Source organism: Neovison vison, chromosome 13 (genome assembly GCF_020171115.1).
Source record: "Neovison vison isolate M4711 chromosome 13, ASM_NN_V1, whole genome shotgun sequence".
NCBI lineage: Eukaryota > Metazoa > Chordata > Mammalia > Carnivora > Mustelidae > Neogale > Neogale vison.
The window spans coordinates 91,963,616-91,978,185 of record NC_058103.1 but is presented as its reverse complement, the minus strand read 5'-3'; the positions used below and the strand labels follow the sequence as shown (position 1 = coordinate 91,978,185).

The window sequence follows — 14,570 nt, the reverse complement described above, 5'->3', positions numbered from 1 at the left end:
TCATTCAATTTAGTCCTCTGTTCCTTTTTCTTGTTACTGTAAAAGAAAAAATATTTTTGTCCAAAATTGAAAAAGTGAGCAAACTGTGTACTCTGTATTTTTATTTACAGTTTTGAGAAAATTACTGGCAATGACGTATTTAAAATTAAAATTAGAACATGATACTTGCCACTCAACTTCTGAGCTCTGATGAATCAAGCTGCATATTTTTATGTATGTAGGCCCTACTATGCATGCTGTTTACAGCAGAAACCTTGTCATTCCAATATCAGACACCGAGATATCCTTATCATTTGCTTCTTATGTACACTGTGGGGTTTTTTTCCCCTGTCTTCTGACAGCAGTCCTGACAGCTCAACTACAAAGACTTCCTTAATAATAACTGATATGGATATGCTGTTTTTCATGACCCTGTGAAATGAAGCTATAATCCTTATTTTTTAAAAGCCAGTTTTCTGTTTTTTAACTATATAATCTGTCCCCTTTACTCTCTGAACTGGCACACTTCTTTAATCATCTTGTTGGTTCAGCTGCCAAAGAGTTAACAAATTTTGATTAAAACTCAAGGTCAATCTAAGAAATTTTCTTTTCTGGCAATAAACAATGGTAATAGCTGGTGGTTTGTAGATTGTTAAAATTACTGCAGGTCCCATGTTGCTGTTGTTACTTGATTTTCAAACCTTGCTGATGCCCCAAAATTAACATTCTATAGAGATGTCAATTTTTATGACTTTAATTATTACAGGCATTAGTAGCTCCAAGTACTCATTACTACCTTTTGTGCTCCAAAAAATAAATCTAAGTTTTCCTAATAGATTTAAGCCACTTAACTGAAACACTTAAAAATACTAATATTGGGGGGCGCCTGGGTGGCTCAGTGGGTTAAGCCGCTGCCTTCGGCTCAGGTCATGATCTCAGAGTCCTGGGATTGAGTCCCGCATCGGGCTCTCTGCTCAGCAGGGAGCCTGCTTCCCTCTCTCTCTGCCTGCCTCTCCATCTACTTGTGATTTCTCTCTGTCAAATAAATAAATAAATAATCTTAAAAAAAAAATACTAATATTGGGGTGCCTGGGTGGCTCAGTTGGTTAAGTGGTTGCTTTTGGCCCTGGTCATGATTCCAGGGTCCTGGGATCGAGGCCTGTATCAGGCTCCCTGCTCAGCAGAGAGCCTGCTTCTCTCTCCCCTTCTGCCTGCTGCTCTGCTTACTTGTGCTCTCTGTCTACTAAATAAATAAAATCTTTAAAAAAAAATACTAATATTAAGTAACTTAGATTATTAGCATATGATAATTTTTTCTTTACACCAATGGTGGGAGTAATCTTATGTCTCAAATCAGGTATAGCTGATGGACAGCATTAGTATCTACTACTCGCTGAATTATAGGTATGATTTTCAGTTGTAAAATACTACTTGGAAGGTCAATATTTATAAGTAATCCTATTCTATTTTAGTTTTAAAAAACCTACAATCTCTGATGCAAAAATATGCATATGATACACCTACAGAGCTGCTCTTAGATTATATCCCACTTAGAAAATAAAACTTTATTAACCAATGACATCTTACATAGCATATATACACCTTTATTAAGTAAAAAATATTCTATGTACATTCACTAAATGCTTATAAAGATCTTGCAAACTCACCCACCCCCCCAGTATACAGGCATTATCACACACACACACACACACACACACACACACAGTATAACCATGGTATATTTTTAAGTATACAGTCTATACAACATATATTTGTTTCATCAATAAATGGAGGCCATGTTGGAAGGAAATCTTTCCTATTTTGCCTTGTACCTCATACCTCGAAAATAATTCTTTCCCCTCCAAACAGTATTTGATGTTGTTTAAAAACACTATTTAGGACCATATTGTAAATGCCACGTGGCTCTGTTACTGTCTTGTTCACCACTGTATTCTAGCACCTTGCTCAGGACCTAGGTCTAGCAAGCAAACTCAAAAAATATTTGCTAAATAATTATTTCAATAATCATGCAGGTACCTTTAAAAATATGTGAACTCCTAAGGCAGTCACAATACTCAGACTGGTAATATTCACGAAAAGGGGAGGACACATATGTTGTCATTATGATTTAAAACTATTCTAAGAGCAGGTTTGAGACTGCAGACCAGGAAATACTGTCGGGATACCTAAATGACAACTTCACAAATGAAGTAAGAGAAGATAGTTACCAGAAAGAGGCACTGATTTCAGCACAGAGATAAACTTCTGTATGAGTTGTGAAAGAAATCTTCTTTCTTGATAGGCTCTAAAATCAGAGAGTAATATTGACCAAATTATTTTTGAAAAATAATTATTTCAAAAGTAAACTTTAAATGTCAAACGAGCCTTTCTTACACTGTTCAAATGTTCCATTTTTCTCTGAAATTGGGACCATAATTTGAACACACAGCTGCTTCTTTATTACTGGTGTAATAAGCCAGCTAAGAAACACCCCTTTCGGGCGCGTGGGTGGCTCAGTGGGTTAAGCTGCTGCCTTTGGCTCAGGTCATGATCTCAGGGTCCTGGGATCGAGTCCCGCAGCGGGCTCTCTGCTCGGCAGGGAGCCTGCTTCCTCCTCTCTCTCTCTCTGCCTGCCTCTCTGCCTACTTGTGATCTCTCTCTGTCAAATAAATAAACAAAATCTTTAAAAAAAAAAAAAAGAAAGAAACACCCCTTTCTCTTTCTGTGAAAGTTTTCACTCATGATTTAAAGGTCAGAACAAGAAAGGAGTTTCCAAAATTTCATTTATAGTCTGCCCTTAATGTTCAAAATTTAATGTTTAAGTATGTAGTTAAAATAAAATAAGCAGTTCTATACTTTAATATGTTTGAAGTATCACATAGAATATTACAATGTCTAAAAATTAAATGTTGGTTTAAAAAACAATATTCTACTCATTACTAATTTAAGATGCACTATATACCAATCAATCGGCAAACATTCATCACGTACTGGGCAGCTGCAAATGATTATGCCAGTCTTACTGGAAATATAAAGGAGAGGAATGACTAAAATGTATTTGAAATGACAAGTATTATAATTTAAAGATAATCAGTAACACAGACCAGCACGTAATTAATAAGACTGGCAGACATTAATCGAGCACCTCGTGTTTCAGGATCTGAGCTGCATTTAGTACTTCATATGAATGATCTCATGTAATGCTGACAATGGTCCTTGAAATAGGTACTACTAACTGTCCCAATTTCACACTGGTGCTGAAAGAGGTGAGGTTACCTTGCCCACAGTTACACAGCAAGTGAGTGTGCAGCCTAGTTAAATGTTGACTGCAGAATCTTTTTTCTAAATAACTACACATATTCTAACCATTACACGAACAGCTGGCATTGCAATTAAAAAACGCACAGCATGTTTCTGGAATTCACAAGAAGAAAGCACTGCGGCCTAAAGTAGTCCGTCTAGAAGTGCTTAGGTTAGCCTTCAATTAAGTGGAATGGAGGGGAAAGGGTACTTAGGGAAGCAAAGTTTAACAAACAAAGAACAGACAGGGACAAGGATTTGGGGGAGTCGCAAAAAATAGCTGGGGGTTCTGAATGTCACTGCAAGGACTTCAGAGTTTATCCTAGGGAACCAGGAAACCACTGAAAACTTGTGAATAGGAATATGGCAAGCAAAACAAAATTTTCTATGGAAATGGCTTGTTAGGCTCATTGTTGTGGGAAAGCTGGAAGAAAGACCAAATAGGAATTTATTGTAGTGCTTTAATCAGAAGCTATGAAGGCCTGAATTAAGACAACAGCAGTGTGACTAGCAAGAAAGTACAAAGAGGACAAAAGATGATCCAATAGGACTGATGGAGGGGATATAAATTGCTAGTCAAAGGACTGGAATATTCCAAGCCCTACTGTCTGGAAGAATTAAGAGAAATTGGCGAGAAGGGCAAGTTTAGGAGGAAGAACAATGATTACTTAAGCCAAAATGGAGTTCATGGCAAACAGAACGGATCCTTCAATAGCAGGGGTTTGAACTGTATAGGTCTACTTACATGCAGATTTTTTTCAATTCATACACTACAGTACTGTGACTACATTTTCTCTTCCTTAGGATTTTCTTAACATTTTCTATTCTCTAGCTTCCTTTAAGAGTACAGTATGTAATAAATAAAGTATACAAAATATGTGCTCACTGACTATTATTAGTAAACCTTCTGGTCAACAGCAGGGAATTAGCAGTTAGATTTTTGGGAAGTCACAAATTATATGTGGACTTCTGATTGTATGGTGGGGGATATTGGTACCCCAACCTCCATGCTGTTCAAGGGCCAAGTGTACACAGCAAAGAGTTACATGAAGAATGGAAGCAGAGAAGTCAGGGCCACAGAGATTTATGGTTAAATCATATTGAGGTAATGGTAAGAGCGGGTAAAAAAAAAAAAGAGTAGTCAATACAGATGCCATGTGATTAGTTCAATCAAGAGGCTGTTGGGTGGAAAGGCACTGTGAGAGACGAGGCTAGAGTTGGAAATTAAAGAAGGAATTTTCCTATTCTGACCCTAATAATATCCTGTCCGTATAGCTCTCACTCCCTTTCACCCAAACTCATTTCTCTGGCACGCAGCTTTTTACAGTTCTTCCCATTTTCGGTAGCCACCAGCGTAACTCCAGGTTTCACTTCTTTTTGTCCTCAACCCTCTTTTCAGGGTTTATGTATCTGACTAAATCATCTCACCCATACTCATGGCTTTCGTTATTAGTTAGCTACACATGTACAGAGCACTCTCCTAAGTGGAAGAAAAAATAAGCTAGGGCTAGAAAGTTATCCTAGGTCCAAGGGAAGGGAGTCTTTGGCATATTTACATAAGCAGAGAAAAAGGAGTGAGTGGAAAAGAAAAAAAGATGGAAACAGAACAAGGAGTGCGGCTGCAGCCACCACGTAGAAAGGCAAGGTCACAGTTAGCCAGTTAGCCTGAGAGAGAGAAAGAGAGGAGAGAGAGAGAGCTCTTAAAGCATGCAGTTCCCCGTATCCTACTAACAGCACTTTGTTGAAATAAATACTTGCTGCCAGATTTATCCCACTGATTATAAATATTACTATTAAAAGAACCCATAACACTCACTTGCTTCTTTAATCCTTATACCTGATTTATTTTTTTCCCAGCATGTATCACCATCTAAAACACTACATAATTGATCTGTTTGCTGCTGTCTTTCCCAAATAGAACGTAAGTTCCATAGGGCAAGAATTACTTCCACTTTGTTCTCTGCTATATCCCCTATATCTAGTATAGTACCTGGCAAAATATAAATATTCACTATTTGTTGAACGCATGATGGTTCGAGTGTATAAAAGTCATTGTTAAGTGTGTGAGAGTAAGAAAAACAAAGAAAGGTTGGATTGACAGCCTGAAGATTGTGGAGAAAATCGAGATCCATCCATGAGAGACAAACTATGGTCAACAGACAGACAGAAGATCAGTGATATACTTATCACTGGAGCAGACAGAGAAGAAAGAAGAATAACATGTTGATGTTCTGGTTTTCCCTTCACATCTTTATGAAAAATATGACAATAAAAGCACTTCTTAATTATTTGGTTCAGCCTTATATAAAGGAAACAACAAATCAGTCAATATCATCTAAGATTCAAAACAGCATAACAAACCAACAAGGAATAAGCTTTGGGAACATACTGTTCTCTTGCTTCTGGATCCATCTTTTCATCGTTCTTTTTAATCAAGTTCCAGAATTTTCTTAGCTTAGGTGTCTTTTTTAATTCTAATTCCAATCGTGCCTGAAAGAATGATGTGATATTAAATCACCAGTAACTTTAAAGTTTACAAGGATAAAAATTAGATCCACTATTAGCTAATTTTCTAAGATGTGGATACTATGGGATAAAACCTGAAAGCAACATGATAAAACCTGAAAACTATGAAACTAATAACTCTATTTTAAAAAACCATTCAATTTTAATAATTGCTAATAATACAAAAAAATAATAAAAACTGCCTTTTCTTGTCAAGGTCTTAAGCTCAATAATCAATTAAATTTCTTTCCTATTTCTAAAATTAAGGATTTAAGTTTGAAAAATTAAAGCATTAACACTAATTAGTATAATCACTGAAATCTGAAAAATGAGTCTGAAACACTGAACATAGAAACAGCAGTCACATGTAAACAAGGAAATGTCCACACAACTATATTCTTTCTAATGGCACTTATCAGTTTTAACTTAGCATTATTTATATGTCTGTTTTTATCACCATCAACTGGTACTTGTGAATAAGCCTGCATATCTGGGTATGCGCAAAAACCCCATTGCAAGAAATGGAATTTTCAGTAAATTTCTTATTTATCCTGAAATTTGATAGTTATAACTTTATTCCCCAAGATCACAATTGATTTGGTTTTCATAGTGACACATACGATCCAATAAGGATTTGAGGTAAGAAAAAAGGAAGTCATTAATATTAAATATGATCTAGACCTCCTTTAACTGTGTATACATTCTAATCTAAGGAAATAAAAAATTCAAGTCTGTATTTAGTCTCACCCAAAGACACACATGAAATAACAACCACATTTTGCTAAATTAACCCTTTTTTAGGAGCTCAATAGATACTACCTTATTTTACCTCATAATGACATTAGGTGAAAGATCTCCTAGCTTATACATAAAAACTAAAATTTAAAAAAACTACATGTATGATAAGTTAATGCATAGTAAATTAATCACATTTTCTAAGCAGGAAAGGGGATTTTTAGTTACCATTTTATATCCATATTAAAGCTACATTGTCTTAAACTGCATTTTCCACTTACATAATACATATACACGTTAGGTTTCTGAATGGAATTAGGTACTTACAGGCTGTAAGCCCATCCACATTGGGAGGGAGATAAGCTGCTGTACTTGACTCCTTATCAAGTCTACTTCCTGTTTAAGGCACAAAGAAAAATTTATAAGCACACCAGAATTTTAATTTAAATATTTACATAAGGAATAACTACACATTTTTTAAGTCCTGGGGTGAAAACAGACCACCAATACTTTCAAATTAATGATATTTTAATATTTCATATTAAGGGCTCAAAGTGCTGTTTAGTGTTCCACAGTTCCAAGAAGGCTGTGTTGTATCTTGTGGAGAAAATACCTGTGGTAAATAAGGTTTGTTTAGACTTCAGTTATAGTGCTGCTGGCCATGACTTCAAGGTTAATAAATCAACAATATATTATTACATAAGGTGTCTTTAAACAGAAACACACAAAACAAGTTTATGTATTGATCAACTGATGAAAATGCTGTGATCATAGGCTCATAGGGACCTAACCCTGTATTTTCCCTAGGAACATTGGTTCAGTTTCAGCCAATTCAGTGTTTTTAGCTACTTCACAGACCTAACTACCTCAAGTAATAAACTGATGGCATTTTCCACTTACATAATAAGTGGTCTGGTTTTTTTTTTTTTTTAAAGATTTTGTTTATTTGACACAAAGAGAGAGAGATCACAAGTAAGCAGAGAGGCAGGCAGAGAGAGAGAGGGAAGCAGACTCCCCGCTGAGCGGAGAGCCCAATGCGGGGCTCGATCCCAGGACTCTGAGACCATGACCTGAGCCAAAGGCAGAGGCTTAACCCACTGAGCCACCTGAGTGCCCCAAAATGAAGTATTTTAATAATAAACTAGCTTCTAAGTTAACCAAACCTAGCACCATCTTTTTAAAAATAAAAATCTTTTTTTTAATTCAATTTTTGATAAAGTGTCCTGTCTATATTTACATTTGCATTGTGTAGTTCAGTAAATGTTAAGGTGGTAATAGTGGCATCTACTGGGGGCTTCACAAATCTTTTTTTTTTTTTTTTTTTTAAAGATTTTTTGTAAAGGCATTTTTTAAAAAAGATTCATGTGAGGTAGTACCTACAACAAGTAATAACCATCCATCTATCAACATCCAGTCTTACGAAAAAACCCCCAGCTTTGGGGTCCTGCATAGGTTGAAAGCACAATCATTTCAGAAGCAAATATTTTTAAATAAATAGGTACAGACCTTCACTTAACCACAGTAGAGAAGTGCAAAAGAAATATTAATTACTGTAAATATTTAATTCTTTTGAAGATACTCTTATAAGGGATGAAAATATGTCATACACACCCAAGAGATTTTCAGAGATCATCCACAACTGCCCCTAACTGGTCAACTCAAAACAAAACTCTCCTGCTGACCTGGGAGCTTGTGCACGAAGGATGTCTGAAAAGTAATAAAGCTAGTTTCTGTGGGCAACTGTGGCACAGATCTCATTACTCAAAGTTCATACTGGCTAGATTCTTTGCTGTTCTACCTTTGGAGAATTTCAGTTCTAATTACCACCTTCCTTAAGAGTCAAGACAGAAAAAAGGAGATCCAGTCCAAATCTATTTTAAAAGTGAATGGCTCTTCTAAAAATGTTTTTCTGAGAAGTGGCCGAAATGAAGCTTTGGCATTATCCTCCATCCCTGCTACCACGGATGAAGAGCTGGATATACAAGCAATTTCATTTATGTTCCACTTAAAAACAAGAGAATGTGAAAGTTTTCCCAAAAGATAAAGTAGAATTACCAAACTATTGAAGCAATGGTCAAGAAAAAGCAGTAAGACTGTCTGTTCATGGAGTGAAAATTCACCATCAGTTTCAGCTAATGCTGCTTTCAAGATACACTTAAAAAAAAATGGGAAGTGGTCCGGCTTCTTCTTAAAAGTCTGAAAAGAGAAAGAATAAAAATTTATTTTGATATGGCTTGCTCTCCACTTTTTCTCCCTTAAACAAACATCAGTAGACTCTTTTTAGGAGTCTAGTAACAACACCAAAAAATTACAAAAAAGATTATTTGCTTAATTATAATTAATGGTAACAAATCAAATATAGGTTTCTGGCAAGATCATGAAAGAGTGCAACAACTTTAACCTAATAAAATAATGTTTTATGCATGTGTTTAAAATATATATGTATGTACATACATATATGTGTATATTATACATATGTGTATATACATGTATATACGTATATATGTATGTATATGCATGTATATACATATATATAGATATTTTAAGTAATCCCTATGCCAAACATGGGTCTTGAGCTCATGACCCCAAGATCTAGTTTCATGCTCTACTGACTTAGCCGGCGAGGTGTCCCTAAAATAATGGCTTACTTCCTTTATTTTTTTCTTTTGTGGATTATGCTCACATTTAGCCTAGTGTTTGTTTTCTAAGGATCTTAATAAACATTTTAATTCTTCTAACATAAGCAAAAAAAAATCTTTAGCAAAAATTAGTTTCCCACTAACTAATCTCAAAGACAGCCTCTCCCATGTCTGCATCGTATTAGCTCTTTCCTCTTAACATGTAAGTAATATACAAAAAGTAGACAACGTAAATATATTGAAGCTTCCCTCTGATCTACCTCCCCATCAAGTTACTTCCACATCTCTTCTTTCAGAAAAGTGCTCCAAATGTGTGGTCTACATTAGTTGTTTTCATTTACTTCTCTAAAATAGGCTTCTACCTCAAGGATGTCCCTGAGGCTATTAGGGCTATCAAGTCCAAGGGCTCTTCCAACCCCAAACTCCTTTTCAAATGCTGAGGGCTCCTCTTCTTCTGTTGTATACATGTTCATATTTTATGGTTCTAACCTCATTCTTCTTTTCCCATCCCTTGACTTCAAAAACATATGCTAGTGATTCCAAATATATATCCTCAGTAGATTACTCTCATTATTAACTCTACATTCCAGGATTCCTCTGTCTACTAGATAATTTCATCTAGATATTCAAAAGGCAATTTAAACTCAGTAAGTCCAAAAATCAATTCAACAGTTTTTGTACCCTCCTTGGTACTTCTCAACCCTCTATTATTATTACCTATCAGGGTAAATGGCAGTATAATCTATTATACTCAGTTGCCCAAGACTGGAAACTTATTGGAAATAACACCCTTCCCTAATATTAATTATTCAGTTATGAAATCCTGTCAATTCTACTTTAAAAAAAAAAAGATTTTATTTATTTGAGAGAGAGAGAGAGTGAGAGAGAAGATGAGACGGGAGAAGGTCAGAGGGAGAAGCAGACTCCCCATGGAGCTGGGAGCCTGATACGGGACTCCATCCTGGAACTCTGGGATCATGACCTGAGCCAAAGGCAGTCGCTTAACCAAATGAGCCACCCAGGTGCCCTCAATTCTACTTTCTAAATCTTAGTATATCCTCTTCTCTTCATCTGTATTCCTCTACTTCAAGTCCTAATCACCAACATGTAAACTGATCAGGTCATTCTTTAGCTCAAAAAATCTTGCCTCTCCCTTCCTATAATAGCTTGAAGAAACTTCAAGAAATCTGCAGGATCTTTCAATAATACAGAAGGCCCATAGTTGATTCTGGGCTCCAATCTCCCCAAAGATGGCTCTTCTTAATGAATATCCAAGAGAAGTACCCATGGTTTTATCTTAAGGAGTTTAATACTTCCTTAATTTAGAGACCATTGCCACAAAAAGATGACAAGTACCCATGCCTTTTCTTCTTTTAAAAAAGTTGATGACCTGATCATTCTATGGCAGCTAAACAGAACCTAGATTTTGGACCTCTACTGACCAAGCCTCTATTAACACTAGCACAAAGAGAAAATGTCAGTCTACTAGAAATTTCAAAAAGGGAAAGCAGATTCTAAATTGGGGATAAAGAGAAAAGTGAAATTATAATATGAACGTATGTCTTAACTTTGGAAATGTATAGAAAACAAATATATACTCCCTGTTGTGAAAAAGGACACTGAAAAATATGATCTCATTTGAGCACGATTTGTGCTAATTAATATAAACTTCATTTTGATCTAATGAAAAGTCTTTATAATCCATGCCATTCTTCATTTCAAGCCCAAAATAGAAAAATAATTTCACTTTCATAATGTTTTGGTTCATAGTAAATTAGTTTGAACAAAGTATTGAAACCAAAAAAGAATAGTATTCTTCATATATCCACTTTTTTCTCAACACTTAATTTTGGGGGAAAGTTCCATTCTAAAAGCATTATTTATTATCAGTCAAAAGTTCTACTTTTTAATGGCTTAAACAGAGTATGAAAGCTCTGAAGTAATTTAAATCTGTTACCTCCCATGCAGGGACATTTTCTCTGAATTTCTCATTCACCATACAGCAGATTGACATTAAATAGGCCTTGCTGGACACCTCTGGAGAATAATTCATCCAGAGGTAATTTTCAAGATACTGGCTGTGAAGAGTGAAAAAGCACAGAATACTTCATTAGTTAACACCACTCACCATAATATGTCACTTACCTGGAAAATCATGATTATCTACAACTTTCTGAAAACTTTTTAAAAAACTACATGACTTGGAAATCCTTTACAAACTCACCTATAATCTAGGTCATTGCTATCTGCTACCAATTTTTAAAATTTATTAAGGAGTATTGCTCACCACAGTCTCAAAATAGGAATTTTGGTATCTTGGAGGGAATATGCCAGTTAACTTGAAAACTGACTTATGTTGAATACCTAGTAAATCAGGTATTAAAATGCTTCTTTTTATTAAGTCTCTTTCTTAGTTTCTGGAAGTTATTTGGCCCTCATATGAGGTAATATTAATGTCTCAGATGCATTTATCTGCTGAAATTGCCCATAATATCATTCTGGTTTTTTATTTCATGAAGAGTTTTAGATAAGGAATATCCAGTGTTCTGATGATAATAATTACATGTTAGTAATCTTTGCTGTCTTCCTGCCTTGAAAGCATAAACTCTTATTCTCCAAAGCTACAATTATTATATATAAATTTCAGTATTTCTGATTTCTTAGAGTTCTTCTGAGAACTTAGCTACCATTCAGGGTACTTATAAACATCATTTACCACACTGGGGTTAAAATACTCTTGAGCGCCAATTTTAAAAAAGCCAATTTTAAAATACTCTTGAGCACCAATTTTAAAAAAGTGTTTTGTTCCCACTTTTAAATCACGCCACATGCATGTTGCAATCATTCAAACACATGTGTGCAGGCCTATGAACAAACCCACATAGTTAAGTGCTTTAGATTCTGCTGTAACACTGTGATTTTTCTACTTCCTCTTATGCTCACATCAGTACTTCCATCTTTAGCAATACTTACTTTATTTATAAAGTAAAGATACTTTATTTATAAGAACCTAAGAAACCGGACAAGTGGAATTTTACTTAAAATGATGATCAAAAGGCTCCAAGTAAAGCACTTGAATGCTCTTTAATAAATAAAATGCACAAAGCTTCTTTCATTCCTTTCTTACAAGTTTAAATTCCTTTTTCCCAAATAATATCCTTTAGAACTTCTCTCAGCAAATCTGTTAGTATTAATCTGTTTGAAATTTATTTCATGACAATTTAGCTGGTTATATAATTCTTTCTGGGTTGTAATTTTTTCTTGTATTGGTCTCATTCTATTACATTATTACTACAGCAGAGAAATCTACAATTAATCTACGCATCCTTGTTTGAGTAATGTCTTTTTTTCCTCTAGCAGATGAGATCTTCATTCCGTCTTTGTCAGTCTTCAGTTGTTCTTTTGAGTTATTACTGTACTTCCTGAATCTAAAACTCATGTTTCAACTGTAGAAAATTCTTAACCACCATCTCTTCTAAATGGCTACTTCTCCATTCTCCCTAAATCTCTTCTGAAATTATTATTGGACTTTCGGATTTTCACCTTTGTATCTCTGAATTTCCTTTTATATTATTCATCTCTATTTCTCTTTGCTATTATTAATTCATTTTCTATATTCCAGTCCACTAATCCCCTCTTTGGCTGTGTCTAATCCACCACAGGCCTATGCTCTTTTATTGTGCTTTGCTTTATTCAGTTTTGCAGACGTTGCATTTTTCACAAATTGAAGGGTCTGTGGCAATGTTGCATTGACCAAGTCTAACAGCACCATTTTTTCCTAACAGTATTTGCTAACTGTGTGTCTGTCACATTTTGATAATAAGAATTATCAAAGAATTTGGCAATAAGAATATTTCAAACTTTCTGATTATTATTATTATATTTGTTATGGAAATCCATGATTTGTGATCATGCTTATTGAAAGCTCAAATGATGGTTAGCACTTTTTAGCAAGTAGGTATTTTTAAATTAAGGTATATAGAATTTTTTTAGACATAATTCTGTTGCACACTTAATAGACTATAAATAGTATAAACATAACACTTTTATATGCACTAGGAAACCAGAAAATACGTTTGACTTGCTTTATTGCGGTGGTCTAAAACTGAACCTGCAATATCTCCAATGTGCCTGTATCTAATTTGTCCACTGAGTTTTAAAATTTCAATAATTTTTATTTCTGTTTTCCCCAAATCTATCCATTTTTAGTATCCTATTCCATGTTCGCACAATTTCTTCTGTTATATTCAGTTTTAAACATAATGATTTGACAGTGTATATCAATTATTATCTAAGGTCCTGCGTGGGTAGGATGGGGATATAATTCTCCTGTTATTTCAACTGACCAGCTTAGAGTTGATTATTATCCTAACATGCTTTATAATTAGGGACTAAGAACTCAATTTGACTACGGTTCTATAGGAATTTTTCTGCAATGCAATTGGGATACATATCCTTCCAGAGTACCCTTACATTTGTTTCTGCTGGATGCCTCAGAGGTTTATCACTGGCTTGTCAGTTTTTAATACTAATGTTTTATCTTGGGGATTATCTGACTACACAGTAAACTCCAAATCCATTCTTAACATTTTCAGATAAGGAACTGAGGCTATGAAAGTAGATGATCTGCTCAGGATGATATGGGTAGATGGGTGGGGAGATGGGTGAAATAGGTGACGGGGATTTAGAAGTGCCCTTGTCAAGATGAGCACCTACTGATGTATGGAATTGTTAAATCACTATATTGCACCTGAACCTAACATAATGCTGTATGTTAACTACACTAGAATTAAAAAAACATGATACAGGTATCCCTATGGTATACAGACAATATAGATCTGACACCATCTTTAACTTCATCAAAGTCAAGTCTTTTAACTCACCTAAATTCCAAGAGCATTATCTTTCTGATGGCAAACCTAAAGTATAAAAATAAATAATAAAAATGTTTAAACAGAAAATATAAATATTTCAGTCATTAATACAGATGCATTTTGGAATCTTGTTTTAATATCGACCCACATATCAGAATCATATTTTAATATGCAATGAGAAAGTTAATTTTGCTTTTATGCTTTTTCTTTGTATTTTGTCAGGGTAGTTTATTTTTTAAAAACTAAGAAAAGTTACTTAATAGGAGAGATGAAACCTTACCCTACCTGTATTAACAAACATAATTAGAACCATGACATACTGAGATATAACACATAGGTTAATAAGGCAAATAATTTTAATGAAAACACAAATGTTCATCACTATCCATATTATTGGATCACAATTGCCAATAGGTAGCCTATATTAACTTCTTAAGCAATGACAAACATCCTTTTATCAATATTCAAAAGGAAACATTCTGGAGTCATGCCCTCCTGGAAGTACAAGGGACACATGTATCTCTATCACAGGAATCAG

At 34.7% G+C, this 14,570-nt stretch overlaps 1 protein-coding gene across 1 annotated transcript in view; it reads right to left on the bottom strand.

The window, feature by feature from the left end:
* The window catches only part of AQR (aquarius intron-binding spliceosomal factor), a 95,136-nt gene that overhangs the window by 69,334 nt on the left and 11,232 nt on the right, over window positions 1-14,570 (bottom strand). The window contains exons 4-9 of the mRNA XM_044232040.1: window positions 14,042-14,077; window positions 11,116-11,236; window positions 8,575-8,715; window positions 6,847-6,915; window positions 5,669-5,769; window positions 2,208-2,284 (exon numbers count right to left, since the gene is read on the bottom strand). Coding sequence (XP_044087975.1) covers window positions 2,208-2,284; window positions 5,669-5,769; window positions 6,847-6,915; window positions 8,575-8,715; window positions 11,116-11,236; window positions 14,042-14,077 — 545 coding nt within the window. The remainder of the gene's footprint in view (window positions 1-2,207; window positions 2,285-5,668; window positions 5,770-6,846; window positions 6,916-8,574; window positions 8,716-11,115; window positions 11,237-14,041; window positions 14,078-14,570) is intronic.